General features: G+C 41.6%; 1 protein-coding gene across 5 annotated transcripts; it reads left to right on the top strand.

Annotated features, from left to right (window-relative positions):
* The first annotated feature begins 215 nt into the window (after nucleotides 1-215).
* Nucleotides 216-23158, top strand: KCTD20 (potassium channel tetramerization domain containing 20). 5 transcript variants are annotated; one of them, XM_035570594.2, is made up of 8 exons: nucleotides 216-277; nucleotides 17063-17262; nucleotides 17688-17967; nucleotides 18874-18976; nucleotides 19521-19641; nucleotides 20614-20811; nucleotides 21311-21421; nucleotides 22699-23158. In XM_035570594.2, exons 2-8 carry the CDS (start codon nucleotides 17112-17114, stop codon nucleotides 22989-22991), a joined length of 1257 nt encoding a protein of 418 aa, XP_035426487.1. In that variant the 5' UTR covers nucleotides 216-277; nucleotides 17063-17111; the 3' UTR covers nucleotides 22992-23158. The 5 variants fall into 5 exon arrangements, with proteins under 5 accessions (XP_035426487.1, XP_035426482.1, XP_035426484.1 ...); XM_035570589.2 differs by lacking the exon at nucleotides 216-277 and adding an exon at nucleotides 3329-3420; XM_035570591.2 differs by lacking the exon at nucleotides 216-277 and adding an exon at nucleotides 7189-7320.
* The last annotated feature ends 203 nt before the right edge of the window (nucleotides 23159-23361 follow it).

Raw genomic sequence — 23361 nt, forward strand, 5'->3', positions numbered from 1 at the left:
TGCCCAGCGCTGTGTGGGGGCCTCGGGCCGTGCCCGGTGCCCGCTGGTGAAGCCGCTGCCCATGCTCCCCCTGCGCTCCGGTGCCGGCTGGGCGCGGGGCCGTCGCCCGCGGGTCCCGTGGCTGTAGGCCGGTGCGTTATTGTTCTTGAGGCGTGCTTTTAGGCTTGAGTCTGCCTTCCCTTTCCTCTCTCCTTTTTGGCCCCACAGTGCTCTGAGAGGGAACAGGAGTTTCTGAGGAATGTGGGATTTTCCCCTCGAAGAGAAGGACGAGCAGTGGGTGAGATGTCAGCCTGGCTCTGCTTGCGGGCACCTTTTCGTTGTTGTGACTCCCCCCCCTTTAATCCCACTCGCTCTCTCTGTGCTGCCTTCTCAGTGACCTTAAGCTGTTCAGGAAAGGAGTAGCAATAATAATACTGAAATGTTGGACTGGGGGTCTGAGAACACGCATCTGTAGAAAGAGCACTTTGAATTGCTTTGCTAGGGTTGCTGCAAACCCAAATCCCATTCTAGCTGTAGGTTATGCATTTAAAGAAGAAAATCCCCCTGTGTTCCACGTGTCGTTTTATCCTCACCGCAAAGTCACAATCCTTCCTGCTGGCATTGCCAGCAATCACAAACCATTAGTAGCAAGGAGGTTGTACCTGGGGAATTAACAGAAAGATATGGTTCTCCCTTTCGAGGTATGTCCGTGTTTACCCCTGTCCCTGAACTGAGAGTCACTGGGACTTTGTGGGTTATAAATACTTATATCCTCAGTTTGTAGGAATGTTTTTATTCATGTGAGCATCAAGATAGTGAGTTATTGGGCAAAAAGCTGCAGGTTAGTGTGTAAGCAAAGCTCCTTGTAGGTGTCATTAGTTATTCTTCAGACTGGATTTATTCCTGTTTAGGAAAGCAATCACAGTTCAGTGAAATAAATGGAGTGATGCTGTTTACAACTTGTGTGTATTTGCATCACTTTTACAAAGCAACCTGTGTGTCGATTACTTATACTGGTGCAAATATTTTATGTAATAATATCCACACTAGAGGGTCTTCTATGGTTCTTAGGGTTCAGATGGACCAGTTTATGTAGACTAATCATAAGTGAATCCTGTGTATAAGACTTATACTTATGTCCAGAATTATTTGAGATTATCTTCATGAAGTTAAAAGCAGGTTGAAGTAAGTTATGCTTTAATGGAAATAAGTGTGTGCCGAGTTAGGTAAATTGGTGTTTGTTTCAGGGTATATTTACCTTATTTGCAGCATGTGAAATGTTTTATGATCTTTTTCAGTGCCGTTTTTTGTGCTGCTTGTGTTGAAGGAGATGAGTTTTATGTTTTGGTCTTAAAAAGAATGTCCTTTCAGATAGGAGTTTATGGAGGAACCCTCTTACTTCAGCTCATTTAATCCTAAAGCTGATCCTCTCTTGGTCTTTTTGTGGTGTCTTCGTGTCTTGGCATGTTCAGTCTTGCCTCCTCAGAATCCAGAGGTGTCGTAACCATCTGCTTTGAGTTTTCTGTTAAGCATGTTGTAAATGTTTTTCACGTGGCTCTTCAGTCTGTCTTTACAGGTCATGAGAAGTAACAGTAATGCCTGGTTTTATTACTTGATGCTTTCAGCACGAAGTTTGGGGCACGTTAGGATGTGTTTGTTGCTTGAACTCATCTTGAACTCATACCATATGCCCATGATGGGCAGCCAAGTGTTTGGTTCACAGTATAAGAGCATAATCAAAGGAAGCAGACTATAATATTGTTTAAAAGTAATGATATTAACTCCATTTTAAAAACCTGAGAAACTCGAAGTAGAAAACTTGGGTGTTGAGAAAGGTAAATAATATTTCAACCATTGTGACGAATTTGCTATAAGACCGCAGTGCTGTATAGCAGTTAACAACATGTTAGTCCCCTTTTGGCAAAAGATGTTATCACATGGAAATATCGGTCAAGAAAGAGGTAGCCATAGTACAGTATTAATAATTACATCACAAAGTTGCAGTCCTGTTATGAAGGTCCCTGCATGATGATAGGCCAAGTCAGCAGCCAAATAGCTTGTGAAAGGAGAGTTGCAGAGCTACCTGAAATAGCATCTTCCCATGCGGTCTACTGTAGCTATGTATCATTGCTAAAAACAGTCTCAGAAACTCTTCCTTTTAGTAGAAAATAAACTACTGTTTAATGAATGCAGAGTGGACCTCCCTAAAATATTAGCTTGGGAACAGACTCAGGGACTGCTGTGTTCTTCTTACAGATCCCAGAAGAGCGTGTAGAGGGTAGACAGGTAATGAACTCTTTCCAGGAAAAGACAACTGAAAGCCATTGATTTGGATGTTGCACTAGTGGAGAAAAATGTTGGTCACACAAATTCCTTGGGCATGCATTAGCAGCAGGTGGTAGAGGAGCTTTCATATTACCACCTCCCAGAATAGTCCTCATTTCAGATCCAGTGATGGGGACTGGGAATATGTCTACCCCTGTCTCTGCAACAGCCTGTCCATTTTCAAATGTATGTGTAAGGCTGTGGTCAGACATGCTGTTCTGGCTGCTCTTGAGTGAAAAGGTTGCTCTGACTCAGCTCTGCGTCATGGCTCCCAGCCTACTGCAGATGGTAGTCCCCTCACAGGACCATACGACGTGGCTCAGTCAAAAATGCACAAATGAATGTATTGGACAGCAAGGAAATGAGTTGATGTGCAGTTTTGCTGTCATACTTGAGAAGCAGTGATAAACAGATGATTTTGAGATGGTTCGCTTTCAATGTACTGTGTAAGGTATTGAAACAAGAGCAGGCTAATTATGCCTGTTAGCTAGTACCGGATGAGCAAGGGGGAAACTGGATTTCTGTTTACTGTCAGTTATAAAGCTGTAGAGAGCTTAGTGCATTAGGGCTGTGCTATATATAAGTATATCCCGTCTGTCTGTCCCTATTACAAAATGTTCTTTGATAAGATCATGGAACGAGCTTCTCTCTCCTCTTAAAAGCTGGTTTTGAAACTCTCAGTTGTCTTCAGAAAATTGTTTAATATGCCATGGCATCTGTATCTGTCTTCGCTTTGCTCTGTTAAGTCATTCCAATATCATTTTGAAGGTGTTGTGAAGATCTATGGGAAATGCCATTTCACCAGTTGTAGAGTGGAGTTAGTGCACTTCAGAAAGATGAAACTGTTATTAATGCAGCACATAGAATCTTGAGTCTCTCACCACATTTGTTTCAGACAGCGTTATCTTCAATTAGGAGACTGTCACAACAGAATTAAAAACAATTCAAAACAAAACCTCTTGTGAACTCAGGCCAGCCAGTTTGACAGTCATGAGACTTAAAGACTTTGCTTATCCCTGGAGCAGTTGGAGCAGTGACAATGAGCGTTCCGGCACCCTCGTGCTGCCCTAGCTGTGTCCTGCGGATGGGGCTGGAAGAAGCGTTCACCTGCTGCTGGTGAGTGTGCTGAGACTTCTGCCCATAACTGGAGTTTTGCACCAGGCTTACCACCAAGAGGGCCACTTAATGATGGTGGTTTCTAGTAAGTGTCTTGCTTAGTTGACGGCCACCTTGAAAACAGGAAACTCATTTCACGTAGCCCGCATTAAGAGCTCTAAAATTTCAAGGTTTTGGTCACTTCTGATCTGGATTGAGTTGAAGTCTTTGGGTGAGAGAGATCTTTTTTGTACATTAATAGACCCTTTAATTAGCAGGCTCTGCAGTGAGTCCTATCTTCATCTTAAAGATAAAATCATACGTAAGCTCTGCTATTGGAATAAGATTTATTTTTGAGTCTTTTGGATTCAGCAGAAGAGTAGAATATTCCTCACAAGGACAAACTTTGAAGACTTTCCTTAAAACAAATAATAATAAAAAATTCCTAGCCTTTCTTTTGCTTGTTGTCTTTGAGATAAACACTCTGAAAGCCAGTTGTAAGTTTGGTTACAACATTGATGGGTGGTTTGCTTGTCAAATTAATACATTTGGAATACATTTCAATTTTAGAACTTTTCACTTTCAAGAGCAGCCTTATTCAGTGCCCAAATGGATACCTTTCCTCTGCACGAACACCTCATTATGTGTTGAAATAGGCATCGTCTCTGCTTTTTCAATTTTGTATTTTCTGTGGTTATTTTCCTTTTTAAACCTCCACAAAATACGTCTATGGTTCCTGGCTAATTTTGCTGAAACATAACACTAGCCAAATATTTTTGTGAAAGTCTTATTAGTCACATAAGAAAGAATGTAATGGAATATTCTTAGAAAGTGTTTTGACTATGCTTGGTGTGTAAGATATTTATCCAGACGTGTAAACAAAGCAAGAGGTGTCTTGCCAACATCCCATCCTAAACCTCAGTTATTTTGAAATCTTGAGCAAGATGTTTTTCAGCTCTTGGAAACAGGGTATGAAGTCCTCTGCTGACATAAATTGACCGAGTACTAATGATTGGCTTTACCCAGCTGAAATCATGGCCCCCCACTCTTGCATCCCAAAAATAACTCAGGGATGAGCTTTCCTGAAGAGCTGCAATTGTGCTAAATAAAACTCTTCTGTTTGTTTTGGTGTAGGATTGCTTTAGTGTTACTTGCAGTTTACTAATGCAGCCACTCTCTAAAACGTAGGCTTATGTAGATCTGTTTTGCTTTCTGTTGTTGTCTGTGGCTTAATGTGTATTAAACAACTGGCTTGATTCAGTGAACTCAGTTACTTCCACAGACAACACAGCTACCCTTTGTTTCGCTTGTACCTCTGCTTGCAAGGAGTGTCCTGGCTCTGCAGCTCCATGGTGCGGCAGTAGCTCCAGTGGGTTTATCTGAACTGGTTTCCAGCTGCCTGTCCTGCTGACTGTTGTGGTGAGATACGGCAGTGCCTGCTGGGGTTGCCAGATAATTACCCCAACAGGGATCCCATACCAGCCTGCCTCTTACCAAAGTTAGGTAGAGGATCTCCTGTGCTGGGTTACAGTGCTTTGAGTTTTGCCTCATTTCTCAGTGCTGCCCTTGTAGCCTGGTCCTGCTCTTCTCCGCTGGATGCAAGCTGTCCCTGGACCTCTAGTCACAGACCGCGGGCCCTGGTCTGGAGCACCAGGAGAGCACCGGGTGCTTGTGCCATGGGTAGTGGAGCTGGCTTGCTGGGCCTGCTCCCATTCACATCTCCATTGTCCAGCCTGATGTCAGGCCTGGAAACAGGCAGGGCTGTGGGTAGATCAGAGCTTATTCAGATATATCAGTAACCACCCAGTTCCTCCAGCTTCAGTACAGACTAACTACTTTTTCAAGGCAGGACGCTTTGAAATTTAATTGCATTTCATTACTCAGTATTTAGTTGTTTTTTTTTGTTGTTGTTGTTGTTTGTTGTTTTTATGCTGTGTTCTCTGTCTTTCTGAAATCTCCTTAGTTAATAGCTACTGTAATTGCATTCAACTTTCAAAAATCTGCTATCTTATTAGTTTTCTCAAGCTGCTGCCATCTAATTGGTTAAAAACAAATGGCAGTTGGAGCTGTGGCAGATGAGCTAGGGATGAGTTAGCAGTTACTTGTTGGGATCTTTTCCAGAGTAGGAAGGTGGAGTTTTAAGCTGCTCACAGCATTTCCAAAATAAGAGTCATAGCAAGTAGGTGCTTTGTGTTATGGGTGACATAGTGAGTAACTTTCTGTAGGAAACTAAAAGCTCAGGAGTGAGGAGAGGAATTTTTCTTTATTCTGAGTATTCTCTCTAGCAATAAAGCAATCCACTTACATCAAAACTGTTATGTATTTCAAAATATACTGACTGACACACAGGCCAAAAGCAGATAGGGTAATTTAAGCTTCGTGGTGCTGCAGGCTGGATGTTGGGCTGCAATATAGGGTCCTAACACCAAAACTGCAGGTGGTGGCAGCAACTCCAGGTTATGTGCTTCAGGTGCTGCCTGCAGTTCCTGACTCTGCTACAGGCACTGTGCTGGAGGAGACCAGAGGGGGTGATGGTTCAGCCCCTCAGGTATGAGCTGAAGTGTTAGTTTGTACCCTGCTGTGTATCCTCCTTGCTGAGTTTGGGGGTGAATGCTCTAGTACAAGTTGCATTGCTCTCAAGCACTGTGTGCTCTGCGTGGAGTTTCCATAGTGCTGAATTATGACCACCCATCTCACCTTGTGTGGTACAATGTGCCTTAGTGTCTCGAGGCTGCTGCTCTTTCTTTTCATGTCCCCCAACCTCCTTAACAGAGTACAGGTACTCTATTGCACTTGTATCTAGATAGACTAGATAATTTGATTATAAAGAATTAAATGCTTGCCCCCAAACTAAAAATAATACTGAGTGCATGCAATACATTGTGTGTGTATGTACTGTGTAAACATGAGTTACACGGCAAATTAGTGATAGCTTACTTTTATTGTGGTGGGTGTTTTTTTTGTGTGTAAAATAGCTCTTAAGACGTTTTTCATTAATCAGGTGCCATGTAATGTTCAGACTTGAAAGCTTGTTAGTACGTACACATTGCCTTATCACTGGCATGAGTCAGGATAGAAACAGTTTTGTACTTCATGTTCTATTTCCGTTAAAGGTGATATATTATTGATGATGTATACTACAGCTAATTCTGTTCTGTGTAATTGCATTTGGAGCAATTTCTGGGCAATCCAGATAAGTCAGTAACACATTCTGTTGCTCTTAATGTTAAGATCTAAACTGGTAGAGGGTAACATTTCTAGACCACGTAAATGTCTAATGCTTCTGCAATGCTGTGCATAGACACCAGAGCTGTGAAGGCAGAAGGCACTTGTTTATGGGCGCTCATTAGCAGTACATCTACTCAGGCATTGACATATTGAAATGACTTGTTCCCAGTTATTGCAAACTTCATCAGGCCCAGATCTAAGGTCTTCTAAACTGCGGAGTCTTTGTGCACATGGTTACGTACGTATTCAGAAGTTCAGGTAGATGATTCCTTTCTGTCTGTCTAAGAGATGTGTGGCAGATGATTGGCAAGAGAATGTTTAACCATACAGCATCAGGAGTTTAATGAAACTGTACCTTTTCTACCAAATGATTCTTGCAAAAAACAGGCAGAACTGGGAATCTGGAGAGAGAGATTCAAGGTGGGGAGGAGAGTGGGTCCTGAAAGTAGGAGGCATAAAATAAAGCTATTTGTGACCATTTGGATTTTTATATTCAAAGTTTTCATGGATCAGCTGAGGAGGACTTTTAAACTGAAATATTTACGTGAATCAGACATCTGGGCTTTGGGGGAGTGACCGTAGCAGTGCAAACTGTTTAAACTCTGAAGCTTTGCGGTGACTTGGTGCTTCCCTCTATTAAAGAAGGATTTCAGGATATTGGTGCTGGTAGCACTGAGAACATATGAGCCGCCAGTAAGTAAGGAGCTGTGTTGTTTGGGTATTGTCAGAGGGTTTGCTCCAGAATTACAGTAGGAAATGTAGGATGTTGTCTGTTCAGCAGTTCTGACTGTTGCAGGTATGTCGGACTTGGGGTTATAGACTTCAGAAATGCTGTTGTCTTTATGCTTTTTTATATAGCTTATAATTCAGAAGATTTGACTTCTGTGGTGTAGATGTAGGAATTCATGTGAATTTGGGACAAAGTTAGATTTAGCTGCTGAAGAAGAAAAATTGAGAAAGAAAATAGCATTTTAAAATCTTAATGGATAAGGGAGGTCTTGCTTATATACTTTGTTGAAACATGTTTTCTTTTCTTTTTTTGAAACCTTTCTAAGTAGCCCTGCCAAAAATTGTGGAACAGAGAATGCAGGGTAAAACTGTTGGCTGCTGTTGTTGCTCCTGTTGAAGATTTTTGTCATGTATTTGTAGCTTTATCTAACACAAGCGAAAACAAAATGTAACTCTGGCGTCATTTGGCCTAAAAACTTATTTGGCACAGTATTATATATGTTAAAAAGGAAACATTTATTTATTATCCTGCTGCTTACGACCTGTTACAAACATCTTTCACCAGGTTTTTCCCCCTACCCTGGTCAGATCTTCTGCCTAGAAAGGAAGTCTCTGTTGGCATGTCCAGCTTTATTTAAATTGCTGACGGAATTCAGTTGGACAGCACTAGCAAAGCTGTCATTACCATAGCGTTAAGATGTTCTTTATGAGGATCAGCTATCATTTTTCATATAACTATTTTTAACCGAATAGTGAAAATGGCTTTTATAGGTCACCTGGCCATGCTCTCTAATGCTTGTACCCTTGCACCTCTTGGGGAGGGAAATAGCCCTAGCAAAACATTAACCGGTTGCCTTGTTCAGAAATGTTTCCTTCTGAGACACCCAGCGGTAGGACACTATTAGATGCTCTTTGTCATTCCAGTTAAGTCTGCTATAGTATAACTTTCCTATTTTGGAAAAGTCTGTAATAGGGTACTACTGCAAGTTAATAAATCTCAGTGAGGTTTCTGCATATATGAGTCCTGCTGCTGATAGTTTGGCAAAAGATACGATGCTGTATGTGTTGGGCACTGGTGTGGCTCAGTGCCATCAGCAATGATGTGAGCTTTCAGCAAGTAAACCAGTCACTTTCAGTTATGGAAGAATATGGCAAACCATGGATCTTATATCAAGGTGTGGACGTGCAGTGTTAAGCCATTAAAACCGTACTGCAGACTGTAGCTTTGAATTGCAATTGTAGAAACAGTAGATTTTTGTGAAGACTCAAGTAAACGGGTAAGACTGTAAACTTTGCTAACAGTGAAGCACTATGCACAGAATAGGAGAAAACAATTGAGCATTTCATCAGTCTTCTTGCTGTCTCTTGCCAGAATTTGCAAGCTGGCCTGCGTTGCATCAGTCCTGCTGGACGTTATTTTCCATCTATAATTCAAAACCAGATGGAAAATAAGTCCACTATATATTGATAGAGCTATTTCATAACAAGGGAAAAGCCTTTTGTAATGTGTCTGTGCTAGTTCAACCTAGAAATCACTCATTTATTGTCTGGTTATGTTTGTACCTGTAGCAGAAAATGAAGTGAAGATCATTAGTAGGAATGAGAAAAGCACGTTAAAGGCTCCAGGTTGTTTTTCTTTCTGATTCAATTTGGTCGAATGCACTTTTATGTTGTTTTCCTATAGTACAGGCATATCTACAGGTGCAAGTGAGTGGGCAACATCAGACCTGCCAAATCTCACATTGCCTTGAGCATTCGTGTATGAGTCAGCCTCACAGGGCAGCGATGGGGGCTCAAGACGGTTGTGGCAGCAGAGTCGGTGTCTTTCCAGCTCTGTAATCCAGCGTGCCAGATGCAGCTTGCTGACAGACCTTGGCTCTGACCAGTGAAAGGTGTCAGAGGCTACAGGAGCGCTGGCATTGTGCTGTGGTGGAGAGTCCATGTGGCAGGGTGTGTTCCTCAGGTCTGTGCACTAAGGTACCCTTGCCCAGGGCAGCCAGGTGACCCTGGCTTCCTTGCTTATGTGACACCTTCCCGTGGCACTTTCTGAAAGAGAAGAACTGATCTCATTAACAAGTCTTATACTCAGAAGAGAGGTAGGAAGTGAGGAACCAGGTTTATGCTTGACAACTGAAAAAAAGCTTTTTGGGGAAGAAAAAAAAAAACAGTCACTGAGAGACCTTCAGAATCTGCAGATGTTTAAAGACTATAGATTTTGGCCAAAAGCAGGGAGGACAGATTAAAAGCAGGAGCCAAAAGGGTTGTATGTCAGGGCATAAAAGAGAATTAATTTTTGTAATTCATTGGAATTGATTACAAACCCTTATGTTAGTTGTCCAGAGTTGAAGTGAGGTGTTAGAGAAACTCTTGTCAATTTGGAACCATGCGATGTCTAGAACAAATGGGAAAAAAACAGAGTTACAATGCACGGCATGTGAGAGAAGATAAACATAGAAATAATAGGACTTTTTTCTTGAAAGAAAAAACACTGGATGCTAATTTGAAATGCTTTATTTAAATTGGAAATTGGCAAGCTAAAACACTACTAAACTGGAAAATCTGTTCCTGTGTGTGCACATGATATAGATGCTTCAATAGCAGTAGCTTCAGGTCTGTTGCAAAGTTTATTTTTGCCAAATTTTTAAGAAGTAACTGATTTTTTTTCCACTGTTTATTGTTCCACTAATTGTTAATTGTCATTGCTTTAGAAGAAATGCTTTTCTTGTCATGTAAATTGTGCAATACTGATAATGTGGGTTCATCAACCCCTTTTTTATTTTTGAGTAGGTAAAGAGTTAATAGGATTGTGTTTATTTTCAATGAACTTGTAAAAGGAAAAGCAGCTTCTTGCAATTTAAACTCTAGATAAGTGTTATACAAATTACATTAAGGATGTTTTAATAGTCAGTTTTCATAGTTACTTTGTCTATTCCAATTTGTTAAAGGTGCTGTGATTCCCTCTTACTGGGAATATAGAAGGGAACAAAGCAGAGCATGAGAATCATAGAATATCCAAGTTGGAAGGTACCCACAAGGATCATTGAGTCCAACTCCTGGGTCCCCAAAGGACCACGCAAAAAATCAGACCATGTGTCTGAGAGCATTGTCCAAATACTTTTTGAACTCTGGCAGGCTCTGTGCCATGACCACTGCCCTGGGGAGCCTGTTCTGTGCCTGACCACCCTCTCGGTGAAGAGCCTTTTCCTGATATCCATCCTGAACCACCCCTGTCGCAGCTTCAAGTCGTTCTCTCAGGTCCTGTTGCTGTCCCCAGAGAGCAGAGGTCAGCGCCTGCCCCTCCACTCCTCCTTGTAGACCGTGATGAGGCCTTCCGTCAGTCTCCTCCAGGCTGAATATACCAGGTGACTTCAGCTGCTCGTCATACGTCTTCACCATCTTTGTCGCCCTCCTTTGGACACTCTTACAGCTTTATGTCTTTCTTATACTGTGGTGTCCAAAACTGCACACAGTAGTCAAGGTGAGGCCACACCAGTGCAGAGCAGCACAGTCCCTTCCCTCGCCTGGCCGGCAGTGCTGTGCCTGGTGCACCCCAGGGTACGGCTGGCCCTCCTGGCCGCCAAGGCTCTCTGCTGGCTCCTGTGCAAGAAGGGGAGCTCAGTGAAGGCTAGAGCAGGCACAGGCTAGCAGTTTGTCTTTTTTCCTTCCTTTCCATATTTTCTCCGTTTTATTTTTTAAAACTCTTAAGAGATTCTCAAGTTAAAGGTGTGGAAATGAACAGGAGCTAGAGCCAAATTTCTTAGGGTTTGACTCTGATCATGCATGAATGATCATGCAATTTCAAGCCCACTGTTTTCAGGGATATACGAGGGATAACCCTCATATTTACAGAATGAGACCCCAGATGTGATCTCAATCTTTAAGAGAGCAGAAACTTACTTTTAGCCTTTCTTAATGACTGGATTATTCTCTCCTGCATGGTCCTCTGGAATGGTTTCTTGCGACTGGGGAATTTTTACTGCCACTGAACTGAGCTGATGAGCAGTACACCTTTTTCTTCCTCATTCTCTCAGCGGAAGTATGCATGTGGTGATCAAAGGCAAACATAACTGTTTTTATGAAAATTAGAAACTTGGACTGCTGCCTCCTTACCAATATGAGTTTTTTTCATAACAAGTGTGATTTTTGAAATTTGGCTAAGTCAAAAAATAAAAATGCATGGGGGACACAAGAGCAGATCCATCTGAGTGAAGGCAAACGTGAGTTGCGAGTACTACATGAGAGAGGCCGGGTTTACCAACTCAGCTGCGGTACAGGACTGACACAGCATCTGGCCTCCAGATGAGAGCTCTCCCCATTGTGTACAGCACGATGAGGCCTTGGCCCATGGGTCTGTCCTAACGTGAGTATCCCTGTGCTCTGCTACATCATGGTTGAGACCTACCCGATGCTGACTCGCCAATCCTTATGTACAGGAAATGCTTCTCATTATTTATCCTAATTATGCCAGTGAGGTTTCCTTTTCTTTTTCTCCAGAAGAGGAATTCAGTCATTGCTAACTTGTTTTTCTGCTTTTATGTTTTAAGAAACATTTTGCATGTTGCAAGGATATGTTTTAAGAAATTGAAGCGAGGCTAAATTTTTCTGAAAAGTATGCCATTATATTAGAAATACATCTTGTTCTAAACTAGTAGACTGTAGAATTAGGTCAGGCACACCCTGAATATGTGTGTTTCCTGCTTGCTCATATTTCTGAGAACTGTATGTGGGAATGTTTTTGTAGATTTAAAGGAGTGTTGTCACCTTAAAAATGAGTTGTTTGGAGTTTTATTTCAGTCATAGTGGTTACGCTGTGGTTTAGTAAGAGTGGAAGATTGCTAACCATCTGATTCACTTGTTCAGTATGGTGGTCATTCTTTGCCATTTTCAAACCACGTGATGAATTAAGGTTACTTGCTTCTACTATTTCTACTGTCTTCTGACTTCTTGTCATGCTAGACGATAGTGAAGCAGTGCTTAAACTGTAAGAAGTTACAGTAATGGTTTTGCTCTTGAACAGAATTTGGCAGCTCAGCTTTTCATGATTTTTTTAATTTGAAGTTTCTGTGAAGTTCCCAAACTGTTTTATAATTGCTCTTTAAAAAAAAAAAAAAAAACAAATAAAAACCAGGGGTAAGGATAAGGAACAACTCATACAATAAGAGGTTACAATCCAGCAAGTATGTACTGCTGGTTTTATCTTTTGCTTAATGAAATGGTCTGCAACTAAATCGTTGTTTTTTTTTCTTTTCTGGAAATGTTCCTGTATTTGCATTCTTCCTTTGCTCACATCACCTGCATGCCGTTTATGTTGGTCTGAACAAGTTAGTTTAGAGTATTTCACTCCTAATAGCTGGGTGAGAACTACACCTTGGGAAGTACCTTTGGATGTCTGTTTGATTCATTAGGGTGGGGAAGGATAATCTTTTGAAGATTTTCCCAGCCTTTTTACATTTTGGTATGCTTCCTTCTTTCTTAAGGATTAAGTAGAACAAGGATCAGTCTCTTTATCTCTGCAAAAGGCTTATAGCATGAGTTGTGTTTGCCACAGATGCTATATCAAATAAAACTTTGTTTCTAATGCCTTTGAAAGAAAAATAAATATCTCTGCCATATTTTTCTCTTGACAAAATTGTTAGCTTTAAACAAGCCCTAATAAAGATGACTTCACCTTGACACTCAGCATGTGGTTTGGAGAACAGAGGTGCTTCTTGGGTTGCACAGCTCATTCTTAACATGGTCTTGTTCTGGAGGGAGGAGAGACCTATGTGCTCCAAGCTAAGCAAAACCGGCACTGGGAGTCAGATGTGAATTTTGATTTTTCATTGTGATGCTGATTTGCTTTCCTAAAAATAAAAATCACAGCCTATTTAGATCTGATCTTCAGTGCTGAACGTGATGCTAGGCTTTTGATGTTTGTGAGTTCCCAGCTCCTAAATCCAGCTGTCTGTGAGTCCTCAGCTCCTCTGCAAAGTGGGCCCTACCTGGCCACTCAAGATCTGAGCATACAATTGAGTTATTGAGGAATGAGCTAAGGAAGTAAGGGTATTTGTTTACTGCTTATCATCAGTTCTGTGGTACCAGCCTATTCACACTTAACATGTGGTAGAAACGTGCGTGGAAACAGACCTCAAAAGAAGATGGCACCCTGCGAGTATCTGTCCTGCTAACTGGGAGTTAATTGCCTGGGCACAGCCAGGGAGCAAGGATAGTGTCTTAAAAGTTAGAGTAACGCCTGGTTAGCGGGCCTGATGCTCCGGTTGCTCCTGCAGATTGTCTCTTCTTTGTCCTTGTTTTCTCTCATAAAAGACTTCCCTGCAGTGCTTCCCAGGGCTGGTAGGAGGAATAAGCAGATAATATATGTAAAAAGCTTTGAAGATGAATAGTGCTAACAATTATGTATAGGTATTCATTCTCACCCTGGGTAGTTCACCTTAATCGTAGGCATGAAAGGAAACCAGGATATTTGTAAGCTGGTCAGGTTTGAGTATGGCCTTTTGAAGTCTATGTACTAGTTTCCCTTCTGGGTTATGAGCGTGACTGCAATGTATTTGTCATGCTAAACAACTAGTTTGGGTATTTATTATATCAGCCAGATCCAAGGCATTAAGGAATGCTTCCTTGTTTGCCATAATTCTTCTGACATGTAACATAGGATTTGGACATGCTGAAAGGGGACAGAAGACAGGAAAACAGCATTAGCCGGGCCCAAGTGTGATTATCACCATGGCTGAATATTCATCTCTCTGTAGATTAATGATGAAAATCAGGCTTGATGCTGATGAGAACCACCACAATTGTGAAGAGCGTTTGTTTCTGAATCTTCCCTTAGCTTGTGCATCTTTCACTGGTGCTAAAAATAGTGTAGTGGAAAAGAGTGAGGAGAAGGGTGTTAACCAGCAGAGGCTTTTTTTTTTTCCTAAAATCCTGTTAGGCAGATTAAGCAAAAAAGGGGGAAAACTAAAGTAACGTAGTGTCTACATATCTAATAATACTTGTGTTCAGGTGCCTTAAGCGGAGCTTGTTGGCCGAGCTGCATTGACAAAGTTGTCTTGACAGAAAGAGGCATAAGTACATTTTATGCTTATCAAGTTTGCTTCATAGAGTTCTCACTTTGCAGAGCAAAGTCTGTTCCCAAGCGAGCATGGTGGCATCTTAGTTGTACCAGGGAGCTTGTTTCTGTATGGAAAAGGTGGGAGAAGGGGGACCCAGGATGCTGTTTGCGTTCCTCCGTGTGAGTAGCCAATCTCAAGCACTGATCACGTGAAGGGCTTTCCCAAGAAGATCCCTTGTCTGTGCTACAAAGACTTTGCATTTCCCCCATCTCAAAACACCTTTGCTTAAGTAAATCAAACTGCAGCTTTTAGAAATGTTTAAGCTTGCAGTACCAGATTTTAAAACATTTTGGTCAAAAAATAGAGCATAATTATGATGTATGCCATTCAGTGAATGTTTCAAACCACAAAACCCACAACATTGGTTGTATAAATAGGTTAATATCTGCAGTCTGGAAAGCTCTGCTTCCTCGCAGTAATTACAATAGGCTGTATAAAATAGAGGAACGGTTTATTTTTTCTGTTGCTTTTGAAATTGTCAATTCTGAAATTGATTTAAAGTCTTTTTTTTTCCTGAGGTTTTGTACAGTTACTTGTTTGTTTTAAATTGGGGGTAGAGGGCCATTTCAAACTTTTTTCTGCATATTCTCTGTTTATTCATTTACGCAGATTGTTCCTCGGACAGTAGGTTTATCCTGTAGTTGTATGAGCGGGACAGTTTGTGCGACGTGCATGCAATTGTTATGGTAGTGTGTTCGGCTTAGATAGTGGGGACTTTATCCTTGTGGGTCCCTTCCATCTCAGGATATTACATGATTCTGTGACTCCACAAACCCATGGCCCACAAGAGGACTGCTGGCCTTTCTTACTACCTCTTTGCCGCTCTGACACATGAGAGAAGAGGGCAAAAGATTGCAGGGGCTTATTCTCAGCAGGGTTGTGGTGCCCTTTGCTCAGGCAACAGGAGATGGGTTTGTGCATGCGTGAATGCAGGCAAGGCAGCCTTGAGGTTTCTGATGAGACTGCTGAGGGGGCTCCCTGGGGTGCACACAACCACAGCTCGGAAAGTAGTGGGAGAGGTTTTTTTCGGGATGTGATGACAGCCCCGGTCAGTGCTTGGTAATTGGTGAGAGTGGGATAGCGGTGTCATGCAAGCTGTTACGTTTGTTGGAGCTAACATGAGCCTTGTAGGCTTCTCTTGTTGCTGTTCTTACCAGCCAGGGCCTTTTTTAAAAAAAAAAAAGCTTTTCATGTGGTTTTGCTGTTGCCTGAAGTCTTCCTTCTGATGAATATCACATGATGTGTAAGCAACAGATTTTCTAAAAATATACAGATAATAATGCTGACGACTTAGTATTTGCTTTAGGCAACAAGAGGAAGGAATGCTATCCCTTTTAAAATTCCTAATTAAGAATGAAATGCTTTCACAGACTGCAACTAACAGTGGGCTTGAAACTGACCACTGAACTGCTCATACAGTCTTTATCGCCAGTATGTTTTGACCATAAAGCTTGCCAACTCTTATTTATCATTTTGTTTTATTAGACCTGTTTTTTGTCTGGTTTATGTTGAGCCATGTCAGTGCTCTGCCATGCTTTTTAGCTGGCACCTGTGAGCACAGGAGTCTTCAAGCAGCCAAGAAAAAAACAACATGGGAGTTGGGGGAGTGTTACTGGGTAAATTCATTATGAAGAAAATCGGTGTTTTGTGTTTGAGAGAGTGAAAAGAAAACACTCGGAGCCAAGGAAGGAGAGCTATTTCTTGTCCAAGTCAATAGCAGGGGAAAAAAACGTGCAAGGGAGAGAATGAGGGAAAGAGACAGCAGAAGCAATCTGTTAGGAGATACAAAGTAATGGAGTGAAGTGAGAACAGAGGGGAAGAGAGTCTTAAAAACAGGAACAAGAAAGACAAATTTAACTGAAGGGACCAAAACAGTAAAAAGGAAGACGTCTAAGAGCATATTCTGGAGTGATATTTAAGATTCGAATAGCAATGGTTAAAGCGCTGTGTGTATCAGGCAAAGCCAAGGTGCGATATGTATAAGGCTGCTGCAGTTATGGCTGTTCTACTTGATGTTTTATTGTAGGTCTGTATTGGGTTCGGTAGTGGGGGTGAGCCCTATGTGACAGGAGGGGGATAAATCAAGAAAGAGGAAGACGAGATGTCTGGGAGCAGGGAACCTTCTAGCCAAACCTGAATGCCTGAGCTTTTATCTGGGCAACTGTTATAGTCCAGGCTACAGCAAAGTTACAGAGCTCTCTTTTGCTAGTCCTGGGAATTGAGAGATTCATAAATATTTTAAAGAGCTGTAGTTGGCTGGAGTTCAGGCAATGGCCAGTAAGTTACTTGCAGGAACGTATGTGATCTGAAGACATCAGCGGTTTTAGACTTAAAAGAAAATAAAAATAAAAATATCAAAGGACTATAGGTGAAATAGACCCTTGGTTACTTTAAACCCACCCCACCCTCTTTTTTCCCTCTCTAGGTTAGTGTAGAGGCATGAATAGCATCACAAGCCTCTCCAAAGCTCAGTTAAGGCAGTAGAAGTGCCTTTTGACCCTGAGGACTTTGCTCCCAGTACCAGATACAGGGATTTGAGCTTTGCTGCTTGAGAGCTCCTTCCAAAACTAACAACCTGGTGTTTTCTCTCCTAGCTCTTCTCTTAGGAAACGCAGTCAACACCTAACATCACGGAGGCCCAGCATGAACGTTAACTGTGCTGGTGGGACAGACTGGTCAAGAAATCTGGAGTCCAGCTGCTCTGTGGAAGACGTAACTGCAGCAGACCACGAGTCAGGAAAAAGTAATGTGGTGCTAGGAGGTTATAGCCCATCTGCAGGTCCTAGGACTGAGGGTGAGGATAATGTCTTTACCTTATGCTAATCTTCAAGGGAGGTGTGGTGGGTTTTTTTGTTGTTTTTGTTTTTTTTGTGGGGTGTTCAATTTTTAGCTATGTGTTAGTTGTCAGTATTAGGCATACTGTGTTCATGTATTCCTGGCCTTCTTTAATTCCTGTGCTCCTGCTCTTTAGCAATGAAATCCATCTCGATTTTATAAGTAGCATTAAGCATGGGGTAATTCTTTATCCACAATGCAACTCCTGACTCAGTTTGAAAATACAGCCTAGCCTTATGTCATATAACATCATTCTGACAGTTAGTATATTGACATCCTTTGTTATTGTATAATTCGGTTTTCTCATTGCAGTAAGAAGCGTTACTATTAAATGAAGTTCTTCAGTAAAGTATATTTTACCTCTACAGTATTTGTCTCTATCAGGTTTAGATTCTGAATGCCGACATACTGCGTGTCCAGTGAGTCCCCAGATCAGCAACATGTTGTCTGCTTCTGAAGATACACACAACTGTCATTTTCAAGATGGAAGTAAAAGACAGACTGAATATTTTAATATCCAGGAACGCCATGGATGCAGCGCTTTGTCTTCAAGCATCAACTCACAGACGGTGACTCCAGAGAAAGTGACACTTGTGGTAGATGGCACTCGATTTGCAGTGAACCCACAGATTTTCACTGCTCACCCTGATACTATGCTGGGAAGGTAGATGATTTCCACCATTTTCAAGATACCTCAAGAGGGTCAAATGTTTGCTGAAGTGTAATAAACCTGTAATGTTTGTGTTATGATCTCATCTGTATGCACAAGTGAAGCAAGTTTGACCTCATTCAGAACCTGCCTGTTAGTAAGGCCTTGAAGACATGACCAGATGTAGAGAGAGTGAGCGCCTTGGTAGTTCTGTATATAATGTTTGTGTCTTCAGTCCTCTTCCTTCAAATTCGGCACTTCTAGCTAGACACGGTTTGCTTTTGCCTTCTCCCCAAGTGTTTGCCTTGCTCATAAGTAGTACACCTGTTGACAACTGATAACTTAATCCCTTCCATAATGGGGAAAAAGATCATGCTTCATCTCCTTCTCCTGCTGTTATCTTTTAGTACTCTCCCACGGAAGAAGTCATTCGGCTCCCTGTAAGACGCATTAGAGATTGGACTCTGTTAATGTAAAAAGAAGCATTTATTTTCTGTATTGCCAGCACCTTCACCCCTGTCTCTTGACAGAGAGTCTGGTTCTGTTGGGCTGATGACTCTTGCAGGTTGTAATGTAAAGCAAGCGATCAAAAGGCATGTGACCATTATCTTGCATATCTCCAGTGAAAGGGCTTTATCCACCGGGAGTTTTCTGACCCAGGGTTGAATGGTCTGGTTCTTTGAGCTGTGACTTGTTCCATGCAATACAGTAGCTATAGCGACAGAGTCCAGCTGTAGCAGGATTTAGCTGAGACAGCTCTTTTGTTTATTTACTATGTAAGAGATTTGAGTATTGGTTTCAAGTTACTGTGTATAGGTGTCACTCCTGGTTTTGTTTAAACTCATTGCACCTATTGGTCTTTAGAACGAATGAATTTAAATTTACTTGTGCACTTATGTAAACTTATGTATATCTATTCAGAATGTTCGGACCAGGAAGAGAATATAATTTCACCAGGCCAAATGAAAAAGGAGAATATGAAATTGCAGAAGGAATTAGCTCAGCTGTGTTCCGGACTGTGCTGGTAAGATGATGTTTACAGAATAGAGGGGAGGGGGAAAAAAAAAAAAAACATGATTGATTTGTCACATGTGCAAAGCTGAGCTATCTCCCAGGCAGCTGCATACCCCCAGGGCATATTCTTTTATTACTGTTTTGCATTGTGATTATGAAAAAGAAAAAGTAGTCAGTTTTGGTGTGAGTCAACATCACAGATATTTGCTCATGTTGCCTTTTACTTTTCCCGTGTCATGCCGTTGTAGTTCCTGGGCTCTGTTCTGCCTTTGTAGTACTTATAAGTGCATATTGCATATGAGGTGTTATGAAACTCTACGTCACAGGAAGAGTTTTAACTGGAGCTCACAGTTTTCACAGATCCTCTAGGGTCTGACAGAGATGTAGGTATGTTCTCAGACAGGCAGGGCTGTTTCTACTGTTTACAGAGCTGTTTACAGTCCCTGAAACTCAACAAACAAAAAGTGTTCATCAAGAAAACAAAAAGCTAATTAAAAATGATCAGTTCACACTATGTTTAATTTCCTCACCCAAAACTGTCCTTTTATTTGCAGGATTATTACAAAACCGGAATCATTAACTGTCCTGATGGAATTTCTATCCCAGACCTTAGAGACACATGTGATTATCTCTGCATAAACTTTGACTTCAACACAATCAAATGTCAAGATTTAAGTAAGTATAAAGATAAAATCAGCTCTTATGAGATTATCTGCATGGTGTTGAGCACTATCATACTGATTCAGTGTGGTTCTTACATGCTTTAGTCTAAACATGAGGGTGTGGACTCCGCTAGTATGTGTTGCATTTAAACAGCTTCCTTTTTGTTGTTTCATCAACCAAAAGTGAACTGATTTAATCCTACAGAACACAGACATTTTGCTCAGAAAAGCAAACTGAAATTGTAAAAATTCTTCCCAGCCTCTGTTATGAGAGGAGAGTAGAAGAGCTTGCTGTTACAGCCAAGTAAAATGAAGGCTAAAAGCAGGTTTATAATCCCCATCTAAAACATATCAGAAAATTGAGAATAATTTAAGCAGAAAGATGAATGGGCAGAGTAGGTGTGAAAAACACTGAGGTAGGAAAGCAGTAGAGAGTTTCTAGTTGTGAAGGAATCTGACTGGGAGAAGCTTTTTGGAGGGTATGCTGGGGGGGGGGGAAAAAAAGTACTTCTAATGTAGGCAAATTGGTAAAAGGCCCTCTGCTGGAATGGGACATGATAACATAGCACAGGCCTTGGAATTTCCTACTGTTCTGATGAACAATCACAGACAAGGCAGAAAATGTGCTTTCAAGGTCAGAGATGGTTGCTGGAAATTCAAGTTAAGTATAAAAACTAACTTGTCTCTTATTTCACTTTATTGATTGGACCTTGGTGTTTTTTTATGGTAATGTAGTGGTTCTACGGTATAATTTGCATCCCATTCAAAATGCAGTCTCATATTTGATTTTTTTCCAGTTCTGGAGACTATTGATGCATCTGAACATATGTTGAGGAGTTTCTGTAATGAAGAATGAGGGCTATGCTCTTGAATGTATTAGGAAACTGTAGGTCTGGAACATACTTTTGTACTGTATGCATGTGTATACATGCATGTGTAAAAAAAAAAAAAAAAAGCTCATCATGTGATGTATGTCTTTTATTAGGTGCTCTGTTACATGAGCTCTCCAATGATGGTGCTCACAAGCAGTTTGACAGCTACCTGGAGGAGCTAATTCTGCCTATAATGGTGGATAGTGCCAGGAAAGGGGAACGTGAATGCCATATCGTCGTGCTGACAGATGAAGACACTGTGGACTGGGATGAAGATCATCCACCTCCAATGGGCGAGGAGTACTCACAAAGTAAGGACTCTACATTGGAGCTGCTGGCTGCTTGTTCAGTTCACACACAGACATATGGCCACTAGGACCCATTGTCTAAACAGTAGTCTTTCTCCAGGAGGAGAGGCTGGCATATGATGTCCTGTTTTGTACGTTCCTTCTGAATTGGCTGCTGCTAGAGTCAGGATACCAATCTGTCTAGTTACAGCTTTGGTTTGAGTGCCTGCAATTGTAACAGACAGCACTCACTGCATCTTTTGCATTTGTTTACTGCCTCCCCTCCAGCCTTTTGCTGGCTCCCTGGTGACTGAATACTCTTTTCTTTATACACCCATCACCACCTGTCTATCCAGAATGTAATGTGTATCGCTACACTGCCACCAAGGAATCATAGCTAAACCTAGTGATGAGAAGCAGTTACTGGAAACCAGACCTGCTTTTTTGTCACCCCCACAGCTGAGTGTGTAACAGGGTGAAGGTCCTTCCTTGAAGGTTCTAATTACCCTTTTTATTTCTCAAGTCCTTTACAGTTCCAAACTGTACAGATTCTTCAAGTACATTGAGAACCGTGATGTTGCAAAAGCTGTGTTAAAGGAACGGGGCCTCAAAAATATACGCATTGGAATTGAAGGTAAAGTATTTCCTCAGCAAGGGAAACTGTAAAACTGGTGACTGCAGTGTGTAAAGCCTATTTTCCTCCAGGTTTGTGTCAGGGGAGGGCTCCCATGGGGGTTCTCTGGTGTACTGCAGACTGTAACGCGTGGAGGGGTACCAAAAGCTCTCTTTTACTAGGCATTTATTTTTGTAAAATTACTAAAAACTGAGCGTCTTCCTTCACCTCTATCATGTTACACAGAAATTGGCCAGGAGGCTTAAAAGCTAAGGGAAATATCCTGTACCAGTAAGCCTTGTCTCTTTAGGAAGATAATAAAACTAAAACCTTGCATCCAGCATTCCTGCTGATCCCTTAGAGAGCTTTGAGAATGTTGTGCTACATCCTGGGAGACTGTTGTACTTTCATGCTGTCACCCCGCACTACAAAGGACAGGCAGGTTCTTCTAGGGATCCTTGGCAGAATGAGTACTGGCTACAGAGTTGCAGTTACAGTTAAGAGATTTAGTATTAGATAAAATGTTAGCAAGCAGTGTAGCTTATTATTAGTGTAGCGCAGAATTTCTAAAATTCGTAGTTACACAGACATTTCAGTTACCTGGACCAGATCAGGTCAAAATATTATTAACCAGTGTGCGAAACAGTAATCAAAACCTAGACCTAGATTTTACCTAAAAGAACATAAATTACTCAGTCCTCAGATGAAGGAGATGAAGCTGGAGGTGTCCCTGGTCACAGGGGGATCATAGATTGTGCTGTCCAGTAGCAGTTTAGGTCTAAGTCCCCCGTGCCTGATGCTTCATGATTTTATAGGCCCTATCTCATGAGCTTTTATGCCTTGGTTCCATGACAGGTGTCACCACGTTCTGGCAACCCAGCACCTGGGCTTTGATTACGCTAATGGCTTAATTACCCTGTTAATGGGTGTCCCCATATCCTGGCAGCAGAAAGGGAAAGAGAAAGCAGGGAGGATGATGCATGATCAGCCTGCTTACATGTTATGAATGTTTGTCTTATCATTGGTTATGCTAACTGTATTACCAGGGGTCAGAAGCAGGGGATACGGGTCACATATGCCCACAAAATGGCTAATGCTGTGCAGCCATTGATTTTATGATTAATCACAGTGCTACATCATCTTTTCAGGGGAAAAGAAAGCAGTCTTGTAAGTCACTAGTGGTAAATGTGGAATGTGAGCATTTGTCTACTCAGTTCACCCATGCCCCTGTAATCGCTCCTACGTGGCTGTTCTTATATGATCCTTTAGTGCAACTGACTGGCTGTCTGTGTTTTCAGGATATCCCACCTGTAAAGAGAAGGTGAAAAGGAGGCCTGGCGGTCGGTCGGAAGTGATATACAACTATGTTCAACGGCCGTTCATTCAGATGTCCTGGGAAAAAGAAGAGGGCAAAAGCCGTCATGTTGATTTCCAATGTGTTCGGAGCAAATCTCTAACAAACTTAGTCACTGTGGGTGATGACGTTTCAGAGGACCATGAGGTTATAATGCATCACCCCCCACAGGTAGATGAACTCGATAGGCTAAATGCACCATTCTCCCAAATGGCTGTTAATGATCTACCAGATTAGTCATGGCTCAGGGTGCATAGCGCTGCTTGATGTGGGAATATCTCAGCATAGTTTCATCCCAGGAGATGGAACACAGACTTCTTGCAAGGTGCTTTATTCTTGTTCATCCTCTTACTGTGTTGTCGTATTTCATTTAAAGCATGTTAATAAACATCCACACTCCCTAATATATTTGTGCAATCAAAAGGAACATCTCTTCAAACAAAGAGAAATTGTCATTTGCTTCCACTTAAAAAGCTTCCAGACTGGTAGGTGCTGAATATTTTGCCTAAACTTCTAAAAGAAGAGCAGAAGTATTTAGAAATGACATGAGAGAGGAAATTTTGGGCCCATCAAGACAAAGCTTTCCTTTACCAATAGGCACTTATGT

This window comes from Cygnus atratus, chromosome 24 (assembly GCF_013377495.2).
Source record: "Cygnus atratus isolate AKBS03 ecotype Queensland, Australia chromosome 24, CAtr_DNAZoo_HiC_assembly, whole genome shotgun sequence".
Lineage (NCBI taxonomy): Eukaryota > Metazoa > Chordata > Aves > Anseriformes > Anatidae > Cygnus > Cygnus atratus.